At 33.1% G+C, this 24,396-nt stretch overlaps 9 protein-coding genes across 9 annotated transcripts; 5 read left to right on the top strand and 4 right to left on the bottom strand.

The window, feature by feature from the left end:
* Nucleotides 1–153: 153 nt before the first annotated feature.
* On the top strand, nucleotides 154–2,154 carry CDH1 (Cdh1p; the record flags this gene model as incomplete). The annotated part of the gene is made up of 1 exon (XM_064861010.1): nucleotides 154–2,154. One exon carries the CDS (start codon nucleotides 154–156, stop codon nucleotides 2,152–2,154), a length of 2,001 nt encoding a protein of 666 aa, XP_064717250.1.
* Nucleotides 2,155–2,482: 328 nt separating this feature from the next.
* On the bottom strand, nucleotides 2,483–4,408 carry RFA1 (replication factor A subunit protein RFA1; the record flags this gene model as incomplete). The annotated part of the gene is made up of 1 exon (XM_064861009.1): nucleotides 2,483–4,408. The coding sequence occupies one exon, from the start codon at nucleotides 4,406–4,408 to the stop codon at nucleotides 2,483–2,485; it is 1,926 nt and encodes a 641-aa protein (XP_064717249.1).
* Nucleotides 4,409–5,068: 660 nt separating this feature from the next.
* Nucleotides 5,069–6,022, top strand: SEN34 (tRNA splicing endonuclease subunit SEN34; the record flags this gene model as incomplete). The annotated part of the gene is made up of 1 exon (XM_064861008.1): nucleotides 5,069–6,022. The coding sequence occupies one exon, from the start codon at nucleotides 5,069–5,071 to the stop codon at nucleotides 6,020–6,022; it is 954 nt and encodes a 317-aa protein (XP_064717248.1).
* Nucleotides 6,023–6,922: 900 nt separating this feature from the next.
* Nucleotides 6,923–9,676, top strand: PWA37_004520 (plasma-membrane proton-efflux P-type ATPase; the record flags this gene model as incomplete). The annotated part of the gene is made up of 1 exon (XM_064861007.1): nucleotides 6,923–9,676. One exon carries the CDS (start codon nucleotides 6,923–6,925, stop codon nucleotides 9,674–9,676), a length of 2,754 nt encoding a protein of 917 aa, XP_064717247.1.
* A 1,855-nt stretch (nucleotides 9,677–11,531) lies between these two features.
* Nucleotides 11,532–11,855, bottom strand: PWA37_004519 (eS25 family ribosomal protein; the record flags this gene model as incomplete). The annotated part of the gene is made up of 1 exon (XM_064861006.1): nucleotides 11,532–11,855. The coding sequence occupies one exon, from the start codon at nucleotides 11,853–11,855 to the stop codon at nucleotides 11,532–11,534; it is 324 nt and encodes a 107-aa protein (XP_064717246.1).
* Nucleotides 11,856–14,672: 2,817 nt separating this feature from the next.
* TIF5 (translation initiation factor eIF5) lies at nucleotides 14,673–15,911 on the top strand (the record flags this gene model as incomplete). Its single annotated transcript, XM_064861005.1, has 1 exon — nucleotides 14,673–15,911. One exon carries the CDS (start codon nucleotides 14,673–14,675, stop codon nucleotides 15,909–15,911), a length of 1,239 nt encoding a protein of 412 aa, XP_064717245.1.
* Nucleotides 15,912–16,239: 328 nt separating this feature from the next.
* On the bottom strand, nucleotides 16,240–17,877 carry FLR1 (Flr1p; the record flags this gene model as incomplete). The annotated part of the gene is made up of 1 exon (XM_064861004.1): nucleotides 16,240–17,877. The coding sequence occupies one exon, from the start codon at nucleotides 17,875–17,877 to the stop codon at nucleotides 16,240–16,242; it is 1,638 nt and encodes a 545-aa protein (XP_064717244.1).
* A 785-nt stretch (nucleotides 17,878–18,662) lies between these two features.
* Nucleotides 18,663–21,107, bottom strand: PUF2 (Puf2p; the record flags this gene model as incomplete). The annotated part of the gene is made up of 1 exon (XM_064861003.1): nucleotides 18,663–21,107. The coding sequence occupies one exon, from the start codon at nucleotides 21,105–21,107 to the stop codon at nucleotides 18,663–18,665; it is 2,445 nt and encodes an 814-aa protein (XP_064717243.1).
* Nucleotides 21,108–21,670: 563 nt separating this feature from the next.
* PWA37_004515 (uncharacterized protein) lies at nucleotides 21,671–24,151 on the top strand (the record flags this gene model as incomplete). Its single annotated transcript, XM_064861002.1, has 1 exon — nucleotides 21,671–24,151. The coding sequence occupies one exon, from the start codon at nucleotides 21,671–21,673 to the stop codon at nucleotides 24,149–24,151; it is 2,481 nt and encodes an 826-aa protein (XP_064717242.1).
* Between the last annotated feature and the right edge of the window lie 245 nt (nucleotides 24,152–24,396).

Here is a 24,396-nt window from a genome sequence, read left to right as displayed (position 1 = left end):
CTGAAAATCTGTTTTATATCATTTCCAAGCATTCACATACATATACATATCCTTGAGTAAGAAAGAACTCACAGGCTTGTAAAAAATATAAACTAAAAAATAAAACGAATAAAAAAGACAAAATAAGATAAAAAGACCACTGTATTATTAATAATGTCTCAATATTCGCACAATCCATTCCTCACAAATACACCAAAATCATCGCCGATCAAAGGAGGCAAGAAAACAATATCAACACCAGGGAGTATTGTTACTCCACTTATCACAGATAACTCATCATCTTTAGAAGATAAAATCACCTCTATCAATACCAATAGTAGTAGAAGCAACAGCAACAGCACAAGTTCTCATAGTAGTCCAAGAAAAAGAATATATAAAAGACCTTCATCACAAACATTTGGTACCACAAACCTATCAAATTCACTGTTGTCTTCACCAACTAGAAGACCTAAAACTTCATCTAGTACCATCACATATTCCGATAGATTTATCCCAACAAGAACTGATATTGGGCTAAATTCTATAAAGTCTATAGCCAGTACTGTATCTTTAACAAAATTCAGTAATTCTTCAATTGACCATGACGATCAAGTAGTATTTCAAAAAGAAAGACAAGCACACGAAACCTTCGATACTATTTTGAAAAATGAAATTTTTGGTGATCTCTTATCAAAAGATAGTACAGAAAGTGGAATTAACAAAATCGAAAATACCAAAACCAAAATGATATATAATCATGGCACTAATGGTAACAGTATCAAAAGAAAGGAACCTTCTACTCCATCTCCAGAGAGACACAGCTCTTATATTAATTTAAGTGATACACCTATAAGTGTTTCTAACGGAGTCCTCATAGATAATGACAATGATAACAACAGTGACAGTGATGATGATGGTAATACTACTAATAATTCTGGCAATTTTTATGGTTATAATAGTGGTTCAAACTCAGAGAGATTAAATTCTGTACCAATCACACCGAAAAAGTTGTTCTCTACAGATAATATATGTAAACCATTTAGCAATACAAATCGAGGTGCTAGTATTTTTACCTATCAAGAACGTTCGCCTACTAAGAAGTCTTCTTTTGCATCCAACTATATTAAATCTTCACAATTTATGGATCACAGATCTCCAGTAAGGCCTGACTCTAAACAATTATTATTATCACCAAGTAAAAGTGTAAGAAAAATTGCTAAAATACCATACAGAGTATTGGATGCACCATCATTAGCTGATGATTTTTATTATGATTTAATTGATTGGTCTTCTACGGATCTTTTAGCGGTAGCTTTGAATAAATCAATTTTTTTAACTAACAATAGCACAGGCGAAGTTATACATTTATGCGACACAGAGGATGAATATACAAGCTTAAGTTGGGTGGGAGCTGGCTCTCATTTAGCAGTAGGACAGAATAATGGACTTATTGAGATATATGATGTAACAAAGAAAAAATGTATTAGAACTTTATCTGGCCATGTAGACAGAGTTGCTTGTCTATCATGGAATAATTATGTATTGACATCAGGTAGTCGTGATCGGAAAATCTTACATAGAGATGTTCGTACGGCTGAACCATATTTTCAACGTATTGAAACACACCAACAAGAAGTATGTGGTCTTAAATGGAATATCAATGAAAATAAATTGGCATCGGGTGGTAATGATAATATTGTTAATGTGTTTGACGGTGTATCAAAAACTCCTTTTTTGACATTAACAGAACATAAAGCCGCTGTAAAAGCCATGGCTTGGTCACCACATAAAAGGAGTATATTAGCTACAGGTGGTGGTACTGCTGATCGTCATTTAAAGATTTGGAACGTGACTAATCAGACAAAAATCAATGATGTTGATACGAATTCCCAGATTTGTAACATGCTATGGTCTAAGAATACTGATGAAATTATTACATCACATGGCTATTCTAAATTCAATCTTACTGTCTGGGATTGTCCAACATTAGATCCAATAGCCATTTTAAAAGGCCACTCATTTAGAGTCTTACACTTAACCTTATCGGCGGATGGTACAACTGTGGTTTCTGGCGCTGGAGATGAAACATTACGTTACTGGAAATTATTTGATAAATTAAAGTTTCAACCACAGATAGACTCTCCAATCTTTAGTTCACTAAATCAGATTAGATGACTAAAATACGAGGAAGGGAGAAAAAATAAAAAAAAGAAAAATGGAAGAAACTTTTTTGTTGGATTCCAATTTTCATTTATTACATTAAAATATTATATGTATGTGATATAGGACGGTTGTATACCCTGTTTACAATATATGACAATATGTTCAGTTGTATTCCTCTACAACTACTTTATAATTAATATTTACTTTTTTTGCATACAAACAGGAGATCATCATGAATTAAATAATTGAGAATATACAATTAAAAGATTAAAAAACATTACACAGCGCACACATACACATATATATATGTATATATATTATTTCTTTCTTATCCCCTGGGTCAATTTAATAATGTTTTGGATAATTCAGAAGCCAAATAATCAGCTTCAGCCTTAAAGTTTAATTTATGTAAATTAGCCACAGTGTATCTAATTCTACTTTGATCGTTATAGTTATCTTCTCTCGCTCTTATTCTAAAATCGTATTCTGCCATTTGAACATTTTGCGTAATACTAGTAAACGAGTCTGGATCGTTTTCCTTCAAGTCTGTCAATTTTCCTGCATCAATACCCAGCAATTGTTCTGCTTGATCGTTGAATAAGGAAAGCCATATTTGACCTGTTTCATCCATCACAGAGATGGTTAACATATATCTCCATTGAGGTTCAGGATGATTAACTTCACATCTTTCGCATCTCCATGTACCGTCTGTTTGTTGAACGACTTTTTTATTACAATTCTCATTTGAACATGCAGGATAAGCAAAATTATCAGCTTTTAAGAAACTGACCACTGCTTTGATACTGAAATAATCACCCTTTTCACTTCTACCTAAATTATCTGCAAAAGCTTTGGCTATTGTAATTCTCTGTGAGATAAACTTGGCTGCATTACCACTATTTGCAGTACCAATTTCTTGTTTTAAAGATGTGAAATTAGAACTATGACCTTTAGAATCATACCAACCCTTCAATTCATAAGCTTCTGGAATCTCCGGATTTGGAATCAGAGTACTATTGAAACCCATAGTCAAGGATTTGCCACCAAAATCAGATATACGCACCCCTTTAATAGCGACCACTGACCCTTCAGGCAAATTAAAATCAAGTGCCAATTGATTCCAAAGACCTACAGAGACTGAATAATTTGAATCATCAACAATAGTAATATCACGACGATCGAATTTTTTACCTGTCTTAGAAGTCAATTCAAAATGTGGGTTAACTGTTTGAATGATACCCAATACATCTACAGTAGAATTAGCTTCTTGATTTTCAATAGTATTTAATTTAATAAAGTCGAAATGAGTCCTTGGAACATTTGTTTCATCTGAACATTCTTCAATAATTGTATCTTTGTCCATAGCCAATTCATAAGGGTGCGACAAATTGGTAAACTGTGGTTTAGCAGGTTGTAATCTCGCCTTTGACACATAATAGACTTTACCCTCTTGCAATATTTCATTAAACTTGACAGCATTATCATTAAAGGCAGTAGCTCTAATTTCACCCGAAGTATCTAGGAAATTAACATTAAACAGTTTCCCTTCTCCTCTTTGGTTATGCCAAGTCTTAATATCCCCTTTATAAGAGACTCTTGCTTTAATGGTCCAAACATTTTGATATGGAGATAATTGTTCAATAGCAAAGATAGGTCTAGACTTTTGAGAACCACTGGTATTGCTGGTGCCACCATGATATCTATTTGTAGAATCAATATTAGAATTCGACATCATTGTAGAAGAAGCTAAATTGCTTTGAAAATCTTGATTAGAAATGCCAGAAGTAGCAGGTGTTGTGGTGGCGCTGGTTGTGGTTGCTGGAGGTTGAACAGTAGTACTCGAGGTTGTGTTACCACCTTTCAATTCAGGTATCAATCTGTCCATCTGATCATATAAATACTTATCTAAAAAGATACTCTCTTCCTCACTAAATTTAGCATTACGTTGTAACACCGTAAAATCATCAACTAAAAAGACAAATTTTTTTTTCTCCAAAATAACATGGGGTTCACCATCAAGTACCTGTATAATGTCACCTTTCTGTAAATCACTAGTCTGGAACTTGTCAGCAGCAGTGTTTCTTAACAACGCTTTAACATGATATTTTCCGTCAGTTAAGATAATGATATTTTTCCTACTTTTTGTATTTGGATCAAACTTTCTAGTGTTAAGGACTTGGTAAACACCTTTAGCAGCCTGCATATATTTTTCTTGATCAGTGAAAAGTCTTAAAATATCTCCAGGATTAACATCAGAAGCACTCATTCTTAAAGAAATCAAAAAATTATAATGACAATTTTCACAGTGCTCTTCTTATTCTTTTAACTATCCAATGAAATAAATAGATAAATAAATAAACAAATGAATAAAAAAAACTTTACAAAAGTATTCAGAGATGTGTGTGTGAATACCTTAATAACAGATTGTATATATATATATATATGTATATACAATTATAGCTAGTTGCAGTTTCAACAGTTGGCTAAAAAAAAGACCAGTGTTTATAGAATAACACTTGTCAAGGATACACCTATAAGCAAACTTCTTGTAGTAATACATTAACCTTCTTTCTCTTCATGAAGTTTTGATAATATTTGTATGTCTTCAAGATATTTCCACGTAGCTTAACGCGTCACTTTTCTTTTTGTTAATGATGGAATAAAAAAAAAAAAATAGAAAAGGAGACAAAAAATAAAAGCCGACGTCAACTTTACGCGTTGCACTCAAAAAGTTTCAAAGAACTTATTTTAGACAAATTTTTTGGTCATCAACCAACATTGTGGTTGAAGAGAATGATAATGGAGAGGAAGCATTTGGTATTGATTGCCAAGTTCTATGAATCATCAAGATCTAATGATAGGACGATAAATAAAAAAACAGAAACAAAAAAAAAATAACAAGAAAAAAGGAAAATTGTAAGAAGTTATGGGCAACTCTTCATTAATCTGTATAAGATTAATTGTCAATGATTTGAACGATGACGAATCGACAGTTTGTCCTATGGTATTTAGTGTTGATGATGTGTTGAAGTTGAGAAAACTTGGGATATGTGGTATATTGTCTGGTACTTTGCCTACAGCCACACAACAAAATATTTTTCTTTCAATCCCTCTGAAACTTATGGTTGAAGAGACTATATGGCTTGTATTGCATGGGTATGCCAAGTTGGACTTGATCAAGGGTCCTATGTCAAGACATTTTAATTCTATATTGGAATCGAAAAGTGACCAGTTGTGGGAAATATCTAGGAAGAAACTGTTACAATCTTTTGAATTACAAAGGGAATATAAAAAAGAACAACATGAATTGAAGTTGAAACAACTGGGGCTTGAACAATCTAAAAATGACGTTTCTGCCACGTCAAGTAGTAATGATAATAATAAATTTATAGAATCTTCGTTATTTGTGGAAACATCGAATGTTTCTTCGATACTAGATTACTCTGTCGATGAAAAGCGTGAAATTACAAAATCTTCTACAAGCACGGACTTATTGCATTATCTCATAACGAATTATAGTACTTGGAATAATTATTTATTATACCAATCACTAAAAGAACAAAGTTATGTAATGCTACCTGGTGGTAGATTTGGTGGACTGTACATTGCATACCCTGGTGATCCACTAAGGTATCACTCTCATTTAACTATAGATTCGGCGCTAGACTATTACAATGATCCAATCGATTTCATTTCATTGACAAGTGGTGCAAGATTGGGTACTGCTGTCAAGAAACTGTGGGTTATCGGGGGTGTTAAAGAGAATAAAAATCATACTATGAATGAGACAATAAATGTTGAAGATAGTGGCCTACATTCACTAAAATTGGGTACTATTACTACGTCATTCTTCTCTATTGAATGGGCTGGATTTGGCTAATAAGTATTGAAATCACCATCCCTTTTGTTGTAATCACATTGAATGGATCCCTTCATCACAACCTCCTCCTCAACCCATCCAGGTGCTTGAAGATAGATCTGTTGCCTATTTTGCCTTTTTTTCTTCTTCATTTTATATATTTCCCCTTACACACACCACATTACACTGTATCATTTTGGATAACTTGTTATGTTACATATTGGCCATTTACATGGCAAATACCATTATCTTGCCTTTCGAAATCAACCCTCACCTTCCCTTTCCCTGTCCCTTCTACCATCTCCCTTCAACATATACAAAAACATACTTTTACATCGTATAAACATGTAAATGCACATCGTCATTGATTAAATCGCACAGTTAAAAAATGAAAAAAAAATATTATTAATAATAAAAATTTAAAGGTAGGTAAGGGAGTGAAGGGATCAGTGATTACATCATTAATATTTACACTCTATACAAGACAATAATTCTCCCTCTAACCAACCAAACATTCTTTTGTCCTTCCATCTTACACACACAGACACACCAACATTAATTTTTATATTATATACATGTCCACAAGTCAATAAATCTTTTTACAAGGGGATTTATATTCCTATCTTAATTTCATATACGCATACTTTTATGCACAGACATAGGTATGCACAAACATATGTACATACATACACATATATATAAGTGTGTTGGTGATAATTACTTCCTTCAAGACTAAGTGGGCTGCGATCTAACTAGTATAAATGGGTCAAGACACTTGCTAAACACATTTTTTCCTCTTTTATTTATATTCATTAGATACTTTTGCACCTTTTCTTATTTCACTTTATTTATTTATTTTAGTTCCAGCCTTATTCTATCCAGGAAAGATTATTATATTAAGTAAAAGGTGTTTATCACAAAATGAGTAATAACCATGAATCTAATCGAGTCCCCTCCATAGATGAAAAAAATCAGTCACATAATCCGAATACTACTCTCACTAATAACAGTAATAACTATGAAAACGAGTCTGAAGAAGATATTGATCAATTGATCGAAGATTTACAATCAGATAAGGACTACGACGAGGGGGAAGAATCCTCAATGGTCTCTGACCACGCAGTACGTGGACAAAGAGTGGTACCTGATGAGTTGTTGCAAACTGACCCAAATAAAGGTTTAACCTTTGATGAAGTTGAAAGAAGAAGGAAAAAATTTGGTTTGAATCAAATGAGTGAAGAACATGAGAATATGATTATCAAGTTTTTAAGCTATTTTATTGGACCCATTCAATTTGTAATGGAAGCTGCTGCCATTCTGGCTGCCGGTCTTGGTGATTGGGTCGATTTCGGTGTCATTTGTGGACTTTTGATGTTAAATGCTTGTGTAGGTTTTATCCAAGAATATCAAGCTGGTTCAATTGTTGATGAATTAAAAAAAACTTTAGCTAATACAGCTATCGTTATTAGAGATGAGGAGTTAGTAGAAATCCCTGCTAATGAGGTAGTCCCTGGTGATATCTTACAATTAGAAGAAGGCACAATTATCTCTGCTGATGGTATTATCGTCACAGAAGATTGTTTCTTACAAGTTGATCAATCTGCAATTACTGGCGAATCCTTAGCTGTTGATAAAAGATATGGTGATCAAACATTTTCTTCTTCAACAGTGAAGACAGGTCAGGCTTTTATGGTTGTCACTGCCATTGGTGATAATACATTTGTCGGTCGCGCAGCTGCATTGGTCGGACAAGCTTCAAGTGGCCAAGGCCATTTCACTGAGGTGTTAAATGGGATTGGTATTATTCTATTAATATTAGTTATTCTGACTTTACTGTTGGTATGGTCGGCATCATTCTATAGAACAGACTCTATTGTTACCATTTTGAGATTTACCCTTGGGATAACTATTATTGGTGTTCCTGTTGGGTTGCCAGCTGTGGTTACCACTACTATGGCTGTCGGTGCTGCATATTTAGCCAAAAAGCAAGCAATTGTTCAGAAATTGTCAGCTATTGAGTCTTTAGCAGGTGTGGAAATCCTATGTTCTGACAAAACAGGCACTTTGACCAAGAATAAATTATCTTTACACGAACCATACACTGTTGAAGGTGTTTCTGCCGATGATTTAATGTTAACAGCGTGCTTGGCTGCTTCAAGAAAGAAGAAAGGGTTGGATGCTATTGATAAAGCATTTTTAAAAGCACTAGCTAATTATCCCAAAGCTAAAGAAGTATTAACAAAATACAAAATCTTGGAGTTCCATCCATTTGATCCTGTATCCAAGAAAGTTACCGCTGTAGTTGAATCGCCTGAAGGTGAAAAAATCACATGCGTAAAAGGTGCTCCATTGTTTGTTCTAAAAACCGTAGAAGAAGATCATCCAATTCCTGAAGATATTCACGAAAACTATGAAAACAAGGTAGCTGAATTGGCTTCGAGAGGATTTAGAGCATTAGGAATTGCTAGAAAAAGAGAAGATCAACATTGGGAGATCTTGGGTGTGATGCCATGCATGGATCCACCTAGAGATGACACTGCTGAAACCGTTCAAGAAGCAAGAAATTTGGGATTAAGGGTCAAAATGCTAACTGGTGATGCAGTAGGTATCGCCAAAGAAACTTCTAGACAATTAGGTTTAGGTGTCAATATTTATAATGCTGAACGATTAGGACTCGGCGGTGGAGGTGATATGTTAGGTTCTGAATTAGCAGATTTTGTAGAAAATGCAGATGGTTTTGCCGAAGTGTTCCCACAACACAAATTTCGAGTGGTAGAAATCCTTCAAAGTCGAGGTTATTTAGTGGCCATGACTGGTGATGGGGTGAATGACGCACCTTCTCTAAAAAAAGCTGACACAGGTATAGCTGTTGAAGGAGCCACCGATGCAGCTAGATCTGCAGCAGATATCGTTTTTTTAGCCCCAGGCTTATCCGCTATAATTGATGCTTTAAAAACTTCAAGACAAATCTTTCATAGAATGTATTCATATGTGGTTTATCGTATTGCATTATCATTACATTTAGAGATCTTTTTCGGATTTTGGATTGCAATTTTGAACAGAACACTAGATATTAATTTGATCGTTTTTATTGCAATTTTTGCTGATATTGCTACATTAGCCATAGCATATGATAATGCGCCATATTCACAAAAGCCTGTTAAATGGAACCTACCAAGATTATGGGGGATTTCTATTGTGTTAGGATTCTTTTTGGCCGTTGGTTCTTGGATTGCTTTAACTACAATGTTTTTACCAAAAGGTGGTATTATTCAAAATTTTGGTTCCATTGATGGCGTAATGTTCTTAGAGATATCATTAACCGAAAATTGGTTAATTTTCATCACAAGAGCAGTTGGCCCTTTTTGGTCCTCATTGCCTTCATGGCAACTAACAGGTGCAGTGTTTATAGTTGATATCATTGCTACAATGTTTACATTATTTGGTTGGTTTTCACAAAATTGGAATGATATTGTTACTGTAGTTCGTGTTTGGATTTGGTCAATAGGTGTGTTTTGTGTACTGGGAGGAGCATATTATTTATTATCCGAATCAGTAGCCTTTGACAGATTAATGAACGGGCTGCCTGTAAAGGAAAAGAAGTCACCAAGAAGTATTGAAGACTTCTTAACTACCATGAGAAGAGTATCTACACAGCATGAAAAGGACGGATAAAATATGTTCTTTTTCAAGGCAAATATCTTTTATCTTATTTCTCTTCTTGTTCTATTTTATTTCTGTCATATCTGCAAAAAAAAAGCTTCATTGAATATCCTTTACTTATAACGTTTATCGCAGCAACTGCTAAATATGGATTTAATATTATTACAATTTATCATATTCTTCTTCTTTTTTTAATTTTTTTTCTTCATAGATTAGTGTTATCAATAGTAATTAATTATTTTTACATAAGTACTCTAGAATTTTAATCCTTTTAAATAAGCCCCTTCTCATTTCTATAGTAAAAGTAATACGACGTTAAGAGAAATGAAAAACAACTAGAATTGTTCAGATATCCTCTTTTAACAAGACTGCCCACAGCAAAAAGAAAGTTATATTACATTGAAGAAACCCATAATCTTTAAGGGATAGCATGAGAAACCATTACTTTATTTATACACTATCATATTACAAGTAATCTTTATATTAAAAGAAAAAAAAAAGATGAAGAAGAAAGAGAAAAATACAAAGCAAATTAATAATATTCTGTGACATTATAAAGTATATCAGATATTCGAGCTTTTGGTAATATTTGTTGTCTTCCTGTAAAAATTTGGTTCAGAAGCAGAACTGAATAAAAAAATGTTTGCATCATTCAAATAATGTCACAAAATCATTACTAATTTCCTCTTTATTCTTTGGGAGAGAGAGAGAGAGAGACAGGAAAAAAAAAGGAAATAATATAGAAGGGAAAATAATATGCAGAATAGGAAAAATACTCAGATGGTGATGCATGTAAGGTATCCATGGCACATATTCGATGAATAATCGCCGGATAATTAAAAACACGAAGTGGTGTCTATTCATCAGGTTAATTGTATAAAAAATGATAATTCCTATCCTAACATAATTTTTTTTTCAATACCCTATGTGTACTCTCAAAACCATTTATCACTCAATCCTATAACAGGAAAGATATGAAACTAGATAAACGTGTCCACACACAAAGCACACATTTACACATTTTCTTTTCAAATCCAGGAAATAATATTTAATCATAAACGAAGAATTCCTTAACAATTTGTTCCTGCATATACATCCTCAGAGTCGGTAATCTAAACATTACCATGCTTTATAATCACCTGAAATATTAAATCCCATAGGTATGAAACGAAATGAAAAGAAAAAGAAAAAAAAGATAAAGTTAAAAGATGGATCAACCTATCGAAAATAATAACTACCTATTAACAAAATAGACTCCCACCTAATTAGTTAATAAACGTTATCATTCTCTAAAGCAGTATACTCCGACTATCATCAAGAGCACACGCTATCCTTATGGAGGTGACCCAATAAATGATTAACCCAAAATTTTAACTATGCGATGCAAGCATCGAACAGTAAAAACATGATGAATAGTGAATGTGCACGGACAGGGTGGCCCAAGTCTAAGGTAACTTCACGTTTTATCATCCATTCACTTTATATAGTCTTAATTGTTTCACAAGTAAGAACAGAATAAAAGAAAAAAAAAATTTTTTTTTGCAAGAGGAGATTTGTGGCATCATGTTATACGAATAGACAAAGACGTTAGGGTTTTAAATTCGCTTCCATCTCTTTAATAGAACACCCCTCATATAACCATCAGATTAAAAAGTTGGTTATTTCATGTATACATGTGTGTATTTGTGATCTGGATCTACATGTCCAATAATAGCATTGCCGGCTAGACCTCATCTGCATGAGAACAGTGCTCAATTATTAACGGTTACTACTATGATGCTTTTATTTTTTTTATATATCTAATATTGAATACATAATATATATAATATTTATTAACATAAGTAAATTGAATTATATTATATTATATTTATTCAGCAGTAGCTCTAGTGTAGATAACTTGAGTAGCGTGCTTAGAAACTGGTTTAATGATACCTTCAGCTTCTAAGTGTTTTAAAGCAACTCTGGCCAAAGAACCACCAAGCTTTAATCTGTCGACTAAGACAGAGACGGAGATGTATCTGTAGGTTGGAACTTCCTTTAAGATTCTGTCGTATTTTTCTTGGTCCAAGATAACAGCGTGTTGAGCCTTGTCCTTGTGGGCCTTCTTAGACCACTTCTTCTTGGATTTCTTACCACCAGCTAAAGCGGCAGCAGCCTTGGCAGCCTTAGATAATTGAACTTTTGGAGGCATCCTGAATTCTATTAACGAAAAAAAATATAAAACAAAAATAAAATAAAGTAACAAAAGATTACAATAATGATACGATTATTATAACACTCGTTTAAATACGCTATTGTTAGTATTTATGTTTCCTCCTTTATCAAAATAAACATGCAAACAAATAGAAAAAGAATACAACGACACACCAAATAGCAAAATACATTTATATAAATCGACTCGAACACAACAAGAAAACATCAATAACAAAAAAATATCATTATTTCTTATTCTTTCATTTTGATTATTGATGCAATTGTCATCACAACAAAATGGAAATACCGAATCAATATATATTTCTCTTCAGAATCTTACTTGACATAAATATTTGAATGGCAAAATCACTCAAAGTAGGTTTAATAATGAATTTTAATACCCCTCGATATCTTAATCTTCCCTCTTTTTCGTTCTTATATCATTATCAACATGAAATTCAAATTATATTCTGTTGTCTGTTCAATCTTCTACACTTCACTTTCCAGGTTTTGATCGATATTATTTGTTTGCGGTTCAACATATATTCTTCTAACGTAGCGGTACATACACTAAAACTAACGTTACTTGGTCTCTTTTCTTACCGAGGGACAAGAAAACACAAAGTTCAGATAATGGCAAATGTCAGCCAGATATAGCAGCAACAAATAAAAAACCTATCACTACCGATGAACACGTATTTATTCAAATATCACGCTAAAGGTGAATCCTAACATTGACCTTTACTCCCAATCAGAATAATGATACTGGCGTATTCTGTTCCATAATCATACTTTGGATATGCTGTAGCATCATGAAGGAATTAGTGGAGAAGGAGGGGGGGGGGGAGGGGTAAGCACCACTAGAGAAGGAGCAATGGCGTATGCAAACAAAAATGTGTCAGCCTACCTGGGACTGCTTGCCTGGGGCCGTCCGCCTAGCTTCCCCCTATTGTCTCCTTCTGTATAAGCTCACATTTTCCCTTGCCTCGCCCCCTCCCTGTGCGCATATACCTATATTGTGTGTGGTTTACATGCCTGGCTGGGCTGGGCTGCTCTTTCCCTTGTCTTGAATCCTCAGACTCACCACAGCCTTCTGACTAGTTTTTGCAGGAAACCAAGTTTTCTGTTTTTCCCAGCCCAATTTTCTTGTTGTGTACGTAAGTTCTTAGTCCTTCAGCTGGGTACAAGAAAAGTGGTGAGGGGAAAAGAGCAGGAACAGGAAGAGAAAGTGGTCACTTACATTTTCTCCTTTTTTTTTTTATATTTGAAGAAAAACAAAAGATACTTACTGCTTCTGGAAACAAATCAAAATTTCTGAAATAAAAGCTTTGGAGATGCACGGATGTAGTATACGTCCTGTGTGTAAGCTAACCTAAATTTAAAGACAAAGAGCCCACTTTTTTTTTTTTCATTTTTCAAACAAATCCTTCTACTTTTCTTACGATTTATTGTTAAACTTTATCTTCATGATTGCGGCAGCTAAAAAAGCAAACTGCTTTTCATTCTTTCCAATTAATTATGTCAGTTGGTCGGAATGACTACCATTAAAAATTACTTCTTAATCATATAATATGACACATTAGCAATTAATATACAGTGTTAACAAAAGGAGTCTTTTTGTCAGGTTTAAGTTTTGGCTATTCTTTTCCTTTTTTCATTGTCTACACATATATATATACACATATTTTAATTTTTAGACGAACGTATGAACTTTATGATAAAAAGCATATATAAATAATATTCCAAACCTATTAAATGTTTGAATATTTCATATGAACATGTTCCACAGAGTATAACTGTCACTTACAAGCATTAGTTTTCGATAAATTATAAAGTATGTATTTGCATTGTATTGATTAGTCCATACTAGTTAGAAAATTTGTTGTTTCTATCTTTCTTACTCCAAGATTAGGCAATGATATTACTGTGAATGTTACATGGTTATTGTTTTTTTCCCTTTTACTCTACGTAGATGTTTAGATGGCTTCAATTCTTATAATTTGTCAAGTTCAAATATCATAATCAACCCCTATTCTTTTTTTTAGCTCATCTTATATATTTATTTATTCATACTAAAGATCAATATTTCAAAAAAAACAAAATTGGGATACAAGCCACGACACTAACCAGAAAATGTCAATGATAATATATCTTCTTGTAAATATTGGTGATGAACATATTGCCACTTTTCAATGGTTTTGTGTAATAATGCAAATATATAGCAAATATGCCACTATTAAAAGTTTTTATTTATTTATTAATTATTTTTTTTTCTTTTTTCGAGTGACGCCATAGAGCAAGCTACAAAATAATCCGAAAAAAAATTTTTACTCTTAGCCCTAATGTAAAATTGCCAAATTCTTTGGAATCTAATTATATTGATATATTAAACCTAATCTTGTGTGAAAGGATTACTATATCACGTGACTGAAGTTAATATTTTGCTCCCTTATTAAGATCTATACAGGTCACTATCAACGAAACTGTGAAATTTTTCAAAGTTTTAGTAGTTTTTTTTTTTTTCAAGAGAAGAAGAAGAAAAAAGAAATAAAGCGGAAATTCTATTAGAAAACCTTATGCCAATGTGTGATGAATAACACACTAAGGTGTCACCGCGAAATACAAAATATAGGAACTTGTCATTAGGTTTATATCCTACCGTCTCTCTTGAATCGTTTAATCAGAGTTGGATATTTAAATTAAATAGGCCAATCTTTTAAAACAATTAAAAGATTTTGCCAATCAAACTAAGAAAGACTATCAACAAAATCAACCAAGAAACAAAACAAAAAAAAAAAAAGAATAAAAAGTAAAGATGTCTATAAATATTTGCAGAGACAACCACGATCCTTTCTACCGTTATAAGATGCCTCCAATCCAAGCTAAAGTGGAAGGTAGGGGTAATGGTATTAAGACTGCTGTCGTTAATGCCTCCGATGTGGCACGTGCATTAAACAGATCTACACCTTACATTATTAAGTATTTTGGTTTCGAATTAGGTGCTCAAACTTCTATCTCCATGGAAAAGGACAGATATTTGGTTAATGGTGTCCATGAGCCATCTAAATTGCAAGATGTCCTTGACGGTTTCATTAACAAATTTGTTCTTTGTGGCAGTTGTAAGAACCCAGAAACTGAAATCATTATTACTAAAGACCAAGATTTAGTCAGAGACTGTAAAGCTTGTGGTAAGAGAACACCTATGGATCTAAGACATAAGTTATCGTCCTTCATATTGAAAAACCCACCAGAATCCTTCGAAGGTGGTGCTGCAGGTGGTAAAAAAAAGAAGAAGGCTGCTACCGCCTCTGCTAACGTCCGTGGTGGTGGTGTTTCTATTTCTGATATTGCTCAGGGTAAGACAGCTAACGATATAAACCAATTAGAGGGCCAAGGTGATGATACTGCTACTGATAAAGCTGGTGCTGGTGATGACGACGATGATGAATTGGCTCGTCAAATTAATGCTGCCGCATCTGAATTAGAAAAAATTGAAGTCAAAGATGATGATTGGGCCGTGGATATGTCTGAAGAAGCTATTAGACAACGTGCTAAAGAACTTCAAGTTGGTCCAGGTGGTATGAGTAAAGAAATATCCAAATTAGACGATTATGGTGAATGGATTTTAGCACAAGAAGAATTACCAACCGACGTGGAATTATATAAGAAAGCAACTGAATTAGATATTTTGCAAGAGCCAAAAATTGCTGCTGTTTTAGCTCAAACTCTTTTTGATGAAGATATCGTCGATGAAATAGGTGACCACAGTGCCTTCTTTAACAAAATCTTTATCTCTTCTGAATATGAAAAGAATTTCCTTGGTGGTATTGAAAGATTCTTAGGTTTACAACATAAGGATTTGATTCCATCTTTACCAAAGATCTTAGTTCAATTATACAACCATGACATTATATCCGAAGAAGAAATCATGAGATTTGGTACTAAATCATCAAAAAAATTTGTCCCAAGGGACATATCAAAGAAAGTCCGTAGAGCTGCTAAACCATTTATTACATGGCTAGAAAATGCAGAATCTGAAGATGAAGAAGAATAGAAGAAAGAATGCTTGTAATGTATTTTCTGTATATCTGTATATGTATGTATCATAATACTTTTGCACATCGAGGCCCTCGTTTGCTTTTTTATGCAAGAACAGTATTTGTGTAAAGACATGAATTAAAATTAGAAATGAATATCCAGGAAAATTCTAAAGTATTATTGTACTACTCTCAGTTGTGGTTTTTTTTGTTTTTAAATATATTATTTTAAAAAATAAGATCTATATGAAAATCAAATGAATAAATAAAATAATTAAGTAGATATATATGTATGTAAATATGCAAGATATTAAATTTTTTATTATTTCTATTATATTATTATTATTAATCTGTGAACTTGGATCTGGCACGTAATGTGGCACCATACTTATATAAAACAAATGGAATTAATGCCAATGCAATAGTGAAAAATCCAACTAAAGAGGACCCCCAACCAACTGGGTACCCATCAATAGCTAAATTGTTGTACATGGCAGTTCCAAACAATGGAAATGCACAAGCGAAAGCGGAACGACATAAACCATTACCAGCAAACACCGAAGCCACATATTTTGGATATGAAATCGATAAGTAGGCAAAAGTAGCTTGGAATAAGTTGAAAACAGCAAGAACGAAAAAAAGCTCAGCAATAATTGGAACAATCCAATGAGTACCAGCAGCCCAACCAAATAAGAAAAGTGCTAATGGTAAGCACCAACTTGCACACATAGCCAAAATCAAAAATGCTTCTGGGGTGAATGTATTATTCTTAAATTTTGGAACAATCACTTTCATTAAGAAAAATAGTAAACCACTATAGGCAAACACACACCCAACTGCGAAACCCATATAAGCTAAACCCAGTTCCACTAAAGTGAAATGGTAAATACCAATAAAAACAATTGGGAAAGCCTCAAAGAATAAGTAAAAGGCACCGTAACATAGAGAAATGTAGATGTCAAAGGCAAGAACAATTGGTTCTTGAATAATCATTTTAACTGGTCTATATAAAGTCTTAATAATAAATTCCTTTGGCTTGATTTCAGCATCTATCTTTTCTTGAGCAGTGTAAAATCTGTTGTCACCAGTTTGCTTTCTTAATCTAGCAGCACGACGGGCTAAGATGTTAGCATGGGATGTCTCAGGGAAGAAAAATAGGAATAAGATCAAAGAAGCAGCACAAATCCATAATAATAACCAAAAAATCCATCTCCAACCTTTAGCCACAGTCATAGCTGCACCAAGTAAAGGTGCAATAACAGGAGCAGCAACAGCACCAATGGCCCAAAGTCCTAACAAAGCAGGTAATATTTCTTGAGACACTAAATCAGAAATGGAAGCACCACCAGTAGCTAAAGATGGAGAACATAAAATACCAGTAATGAATCTCATCACAATAAGACCGCCAATATTATGGACAGTAGCACAGCCAATTTGGAAAATAGTAAAGAAAAAAAGAGTAATAATATATATTTGTTGTCTACCAATTTTGGCAATTTCACTTAATGGAGAAAAGATAACTGGACCCAACCCATAGCCCAACACGTATAAAGACAAATTCAAAGTAGCAGTGACATGACCTACTTTGAACTCTTCTTGAATCTCTTCTTGACCGGGTGTATATATTGACGAACCCATGTAAGTTATACAAGTCAAAAGCATAATTTCAAAGATTATAAAGGCCTTCTTAGGAATAGACCAATTTAGTGGCAAATCTGGATCATCAGGTCCATTCCAATTTACTAGAAATGGGTCAAATTTCTGACTCTCACTGTTTTCGTCAGACATAGAATTAGTTTGTTTCTCTGAATCAATATCGGAGTCGTTTTTATTAATTTTATTTACTTCTTGAGTCTCTACATCTTCTGAAGTAACTTCATCAGCATGGTATAATTGAGGTAGATTTTCTTCGATTGTAACAATATTGAAATATTCTAACACATCCACAAAAAACGTGTTTTTATAAGTTTTAACAAATGACATTTTCAATTAAATCTGTATGACTAATCAGAATATATTATTAAATGTATATGAGATCTATTGATCTGTCGTTTTGGTTTGCTGTTATTTTTCTTTTATTAAATTGTCTTCAAACTAGAACATTAAGACGGAATCAAGAAAAATTTGAGACTGGCCTATGATATCAAAAGCATGTCTTTATATATGAATATTTGAATGGATGATTAGATGTTCCTCAGTAATGATGCCATATACTATCAAATTAGATTAGATTAGATCAAAATATTTCCATGACATTCTTTGTTAATCTCTCAATAGTATACATGGAAGGGATCTAATAATTTATTCAATCTTGTAAGTTTTCCTTCTATTGTTTCTACAAAAAAATTTTTATCTTGGTTTCAATCTCCGTCTTAGAACCGCTCGAAAAAAGTAATTCTATCCACGGAACACGGGAGAACCCACGGAAATAAGACGGAAATGTACTTTAGTGTCTTTTTTCTTTTCTTTTTCTTTTGAGTGTTATTGTGTTTTTGGACGGATGACTAAGAATGGACGGGCGTAAGACGGATATCAGGATAGAGGTTTTTCCATGGAGTACTTAAAAAAAAAAGAAAAGAAAAATGAAAAAATAAAAAACAAGGTCTTTCTGATTAGTAAGGAAGATTTCACACATTAATCTGTGTGATTCTGACTAAGTTGGTTTCTATTATATTAACTGCAATTATAATTCGGGAAAAGTGTGGTGTTATAGGATTAAGGGTTGTAATCTTCTTGATAGACTTCCTTATTCCTGTTTGATTTATCTCTTACCATCTAGAGGCTGTTGCAGACGTAGTTATCAAGCCAATCTCTTCCATTAGACGGTGATGTGGATGCCTAGGGGGATTTTCCAATAGTACAGTCCTTATCTGTTGAATTGCAACTTCCTTGTGTTCATAATCTAGTACTAACCTGGATGATATCATTTTGTACAAGAAAGAAGGACCTTGTGATGTAGTGTCTCTTAGTATATAACGTAATGTCTTAGTGATGTCTTTAGTATCATGAAAATTGAATATTTTCTCAATGATTAATTTCTTAGACAACTCATTGCCCCTTGAATTTAATATCTTTAATACAGTCAATGATCCCAGTTTATGACAACACAGGTCTGAAAGATATGGAAGGATATGTTTGGTTAATAACAAATATTTGTTATTAAAATTTAATGTGTCTAGAAGCCATGTAATTAATAAAGTTCCATTGTGGTCTGTTATTAAGTATTCTCCATATACCACAACGATACTACCTATTATAACTAACTGTTCATCCGTTACTTTCCCATTAGTCGTTTCTAGACATGCACGGATTGCACGAACCCCATATCGATTCACACAAATCGTCCAAAAATTGGCTATTATATTACTAAAGATAAACTGGTTCCATTGTGGTCCAAATTTCACTACTTCTTGAATCACATAATTACCAAACTGATCATTGAATAAAGCAGCACAGTAGGGTTCAACACCATCTATAATGAACATTATATGTCTTGCTATTCTAGCTGTTTTGATCAATTTTTGACAAACCCAAGTCCCAGACTTATGTATACCAAATATACTCATATAAGATTTCAATTTTCGTAAGATTATATCTCTGATTAAATCATCACATTTGTCGTATAATCTTTGTACAATTGTATTTCCTAAATAATCAAGACTCAGTTCAGGTAATTCATCTAGCATACATAGAGCTAACTGCTCGATTTCCAACACGGTTAACTGATTGTTATCCAATGATTTTCTAATTTCACGTAATTTTGGTGTCTCAAATTGTCTCTGTTTAACAGGTTCAGGCATAGATCCGAAATTACTCATATCTGCGCATGGTAAAAGTTTTAGACCGCTTTCTAACATTGCATTTGCACGATTTTCATCCATATGTACATCGTTTGAACAAAGTTCTCTAATAATCTTTAAAACTTCATCTCTATGGGTCTCTATCGATGATGGAGGTAAGGGGAAGGGACTGGTTTCTTGTTCAGATGGAATAGTTTTAGTAATTGTATTAGATGATAACATTAACGGAAGTGCGGGATTATACTGATCATTATATAGTGGAATTTGTAATCCATTCGGTTGTACTTGAAATTGTACAGTTCCATTTAAGATACATTCTTCCATGATAGAATGTGGTTTCTGCTGCAGATTTGGATCGATTACTAGATTTGCGTAAGATAAGATTTTTGCAAAGGTAATCTTACAAGGTACACCAACCATTGAAATTTCCTTATCTTGCATCGCATCCATGGCTAATAATGCATGTTCAATATTTTCAAACTCAATTAAACTTACGTATAAATCTTTCAATGTTCTAACAGATAAAATACGACCAAATTGGGAAAAAATAGTGGCTAAAGTGACACTAGTCAAGTTAGGAATGGTATTCCAGCCATTATTCCACTGCATAGGGAAGATATTAGATATTGCTATTGTGGAACTAGAAGGAACTGCCGAAACCAAGTTGATATGAGGAATATTTTTCTGATTTGTAGTGATCCATACTAAACTAAATGGATCTATATCGTCTTGCATAAGAGGTATATTAACAGTGTTGCTTATATTGTTGTTGTTACCCATTAATGACATATTTATAGAATCCGGAACATGTTGGGAATTAGATATAATACTCTGGGGTATACCGTATGATGCCATGGTTTGGGATCTTTTTCTGCCTGTATTAAATTGAGAATGATTAGGGTTTAAGTATGTAGTGTTAGTTGTTTTGTTATTCAAGGGTTTATTACTCAATATTGGAATGTTTGCCGAGGAATTGTTTATTTCATTAGACGTCCATATAGATTTTTCACTATAATTAGTAGTGGTTCTGGTTAAATGTGTAGTTGGAATAGAATCCCAATTAATTGGAGCTGTATTTGTTCTTTGTCTATTTTTAATAGGAGAGTCTAGTATTATTGTATTTGATGAAGTTGGAAATTGAATTGGTGGCTCTGGTTCTGGGGTGGATAGAATATTACCAGGTGGATTCACAGGAATGTTGCTTGATTGCATCACAGATGGGGCTAGTTTATCTTCCAAAGTCACTTTGATTTCAGGTGGTTGTTGTGGTTTTGAATGGAGAAATTTAGAACTGAAACTCGGAAGAAATCCGCTAAATCTATCAGCTAATTTTGAACTATTGGCACTAGATCTAGAAGTATCCCTTCTATATGAACCTAATTTACGTGAATGGTCTCTTCCTTCCTTCAACATACTGAATGTATATTAAATCACTTAAGTCATGAAATGGCAAAAAAAAATCAGTGGATTATCAAATATAGCGAAATTGATTCTGTTGATCCACTTCTTGTTATTTTTTTATGTGTTGTTAGCAATTAAAGCACTTTATAACAAATTACTTAATTGCAGAGCTTATTTGTTTATGTGCAGAATGCCTTCATTGGAACAAGATCTCGCGATTTCAGCTAAAAGTATCAATTTTTTGTTACTGCTTTTCCAAACCATCCTTTTCAATTTCACCTTTACTTAAAAACCTGTTTTGTGTTCTTTTTTTTTTTTCTTTTCTTTTTTTTTCATTTTAGGAAAACAAAACTGCTCGAAGTCCTCGAAGAAGGGATCGGTCTTCAATTACTTCTTTAGGAAACTGTCAACAAACAGCAAGATCTCTTCTCGACAGAATTTCATGCAAGCTTCAGAAGAAACACCAGAATATTAAAAAGAAAACCTCATTAATTGCTGTAAACCTTTATTTTATTTCCTATCAATAAACTCATCTAAATTAATAACAGTTAATAAATACACGAAATTAGACAAATATGACTGAGACTAGCTTAGAAAATGGTAGCACAGTCGATGAGATTGTCGATTCCTTAGTAAAGGAGATTGACAATGAGTTGATACATACATTAGAAGATGCAACTAAATCAGATAAGGATGCAAAAAAAGTATACCAAATACCTTTGCAAGATATCGGTGAGGAAACTATGGACATGATTGTTACGTACAACACTAGGGTTAACAGTGGTTTGAGTAAGAGTTCTTTTAGTTCTTTAGATGAAGATCCAGACATAAAGGAAAACTATAATGATGCCATTGAAAATGAGGATAAACAATATAAAGTTAATTCACAAAGTGTTACAAAGAATAGTTATTTACCTGAAATGCAGAATTCAAGTTATATTGATTCAGATATGGATATTAGTGGAGTAGAATTTTCACCATTAAAAAGAAATGATTTCATTTCACCAAAAGACCCACAAGCATCCTCGTTACAGCAACAAATTAATGAAGTAGAACAAGATGATAAAACAATACCAAAGGTCAAAAATAATTTAGAACTTTCTAAGAGTGGACAGTTTTGTGGCATTGGGATCTTAAATTTACCACCCTTACCTGAAGTCAAGCCAATGTTCCGAAACAGTTCCTTGGCAAAAATACTAGACAATTCTATAGATTCTAATACACAAGAAGTATCGCAGGATATAGATATAAGACCCACAAATTTTCTTTCTGTATGGCACTTACAAGAAGAAGAAAACATTGGAACATCTATTATATCACCGGCTTTAAGTAGCAATTCCCAATTCACTAGATATACCAGTTCAACGATGGTCAGTACACCTCCAATGACTGTATCCCCTCAAAATACTGCAACTTTTAAATTCAAACCACGTATAGTCAGTCAGAGTAAAATTTATTATCCAAGAAGTAAGACCAATAGTCGTATTTCTTCAGGGTGTTATTCAATGATGTCTTCTAATTCTGTTGGTCAAAGAGACAATCAAGTTAATAACCTTATAAATTCACCTATAGGGAACGAATATTCAACAGAAAAACAAGGACTATCATCTTCTTTTTCTACCCCTTCAGAAGGTGGCAGTACTTCCAGTAATCTTAATTTGAATATTGAAATAGATTTAGGCATAGATTTAGATTTTAATGACATATTGAGCAAACTTGATCATTTAGGTGAAGATTCTTTGATTAAGGATCTAATGATGGTGTCTGATCAAGAAGATGATCCAGAAGTAGTCCAACATCCTATTGATCAGACAGCTGCTTTGGTAAAAGAAGTTACTCCAGAATCTAGTATTTTAGTAGAAAGAAAACATATCCCTAGTCCTTTTAAAGTGAAAAATCAAATAAATAAAAAATTTATTGAGGAAGCCTCAATGGTTTCAACAAAACAGGAAGATCCTATTGTATCAGATGAAAATATCAAGACTGAACATGTCGAAGAACTACGTATAGTACCCTTAAAGGATGATGGTATCATATTTTTAAAAATTAATAATTTAAAAAATTTTAAGATTGATGGAGCCAAGCAAAGGAATGCCCAATTTTCACTTGATGTTAAGCAAGGCAATAAATTACTTTTTACTACTAAATGGACCCCTGTGAAGAATGAAGCAACTGTTCCTATTATGCAAGATTTTAGTTTTAGATTAGATGAAGAGTTTCAATCATTTGAGAACAACAAATTACAATTCATAGTCAAATTAAAATATGACCGGATAACAAAAGAAACAATTGAGGTTGTTAAGAAAATACCTCAGGGTAAAAAATTCCCATTTGGTAAAACTAAATATGTTTATGAAACAATGTTTGTTGATAGACCTGTTGATAGGGATCCCTGGTCTAGTGTTACTGATACACAAGGACGATTCGCCGCATGTGATATAACGCTGGATGAAATGTTACTAAAGGAGAGTAGATTTAATAAAATAGAAAGGGAATTAAAGTTGAATCACAGATTTTCGAATATTTCTATTACACCTTCTACTCTGACACAGCTACATATAGAACTTCTATATGTGGCTCGTTCTTCGAATGATGAAACAATTCCTGAGCAACTGAATAAAGTGGATAAGATTGTAGGAAAATATAATTATCAAAAGAAACTCCATCTTGAAGGTTATTTATTACAGGAAGGTGCTGATGTTTTATCTGGATCTATACAGAAAAGATATTTTGAATTAAACGGTTCTACCCTTGTGGCATCTCATGAATTAACAAAAAATCCTATAATTACTATTAATCTTTTAAATGTGGAGAAGATAACTAGTTCATATGATGAAGATAAAGGACAAGGGCAAAGCGAGAGAAAATTCACCAATTTGACAGATATAATATTGTTTGGTGAACATATTAGTTTACACTTCTTTGATGGCGAAATTGTTACTTTCACTCCAGATACGAATGATGGAAGTATTCGAGAGTGGTATAGAACATTACAAGAAGTGATTGCTTTAAACGCAAGTCATCAGCCATGGGTTAAGTTGATGTGTAGACAATAATTGGTTTTGTAACTCTATATATATATAATCACTTGCAATATTCTTTTTATTTTTTCTTTTTGAGATATGATATCAAAACATCTGGACACCCAAAAAAACAGTCCTGATAATTTGAGTAATTTACAAGAAACATTTTTTTCATTTTTTTTAGAAAAATATAAAATAATCACCAAAAAAGGAAACTTTTTGTTTTTTCTGCAAGCAGGCAACGACGCAAAATTTTGAAAATTGGAATTCTAACCATC

This window comes from Arxiozyma heterogenica, assembly GCF_036370985.1.
Source record: "Arxiozyma heterogenica strain weizmannii chromosome Unknown scaffold_6, whole genome shotgun sequence".
Lineage (NCBI taxonomy): Eukaryota > Fungi > Ascomycota > Saccharomycetes > Saccharomycetales > Saccharomycetaceae > Arxiozyma > Arxiozyma heterogenica.
The sequence above is the reverse complement of the archived record's forward strand: the minus strand, read 5'-3'. Positions and strand labels throughout refer to the sequence as shown.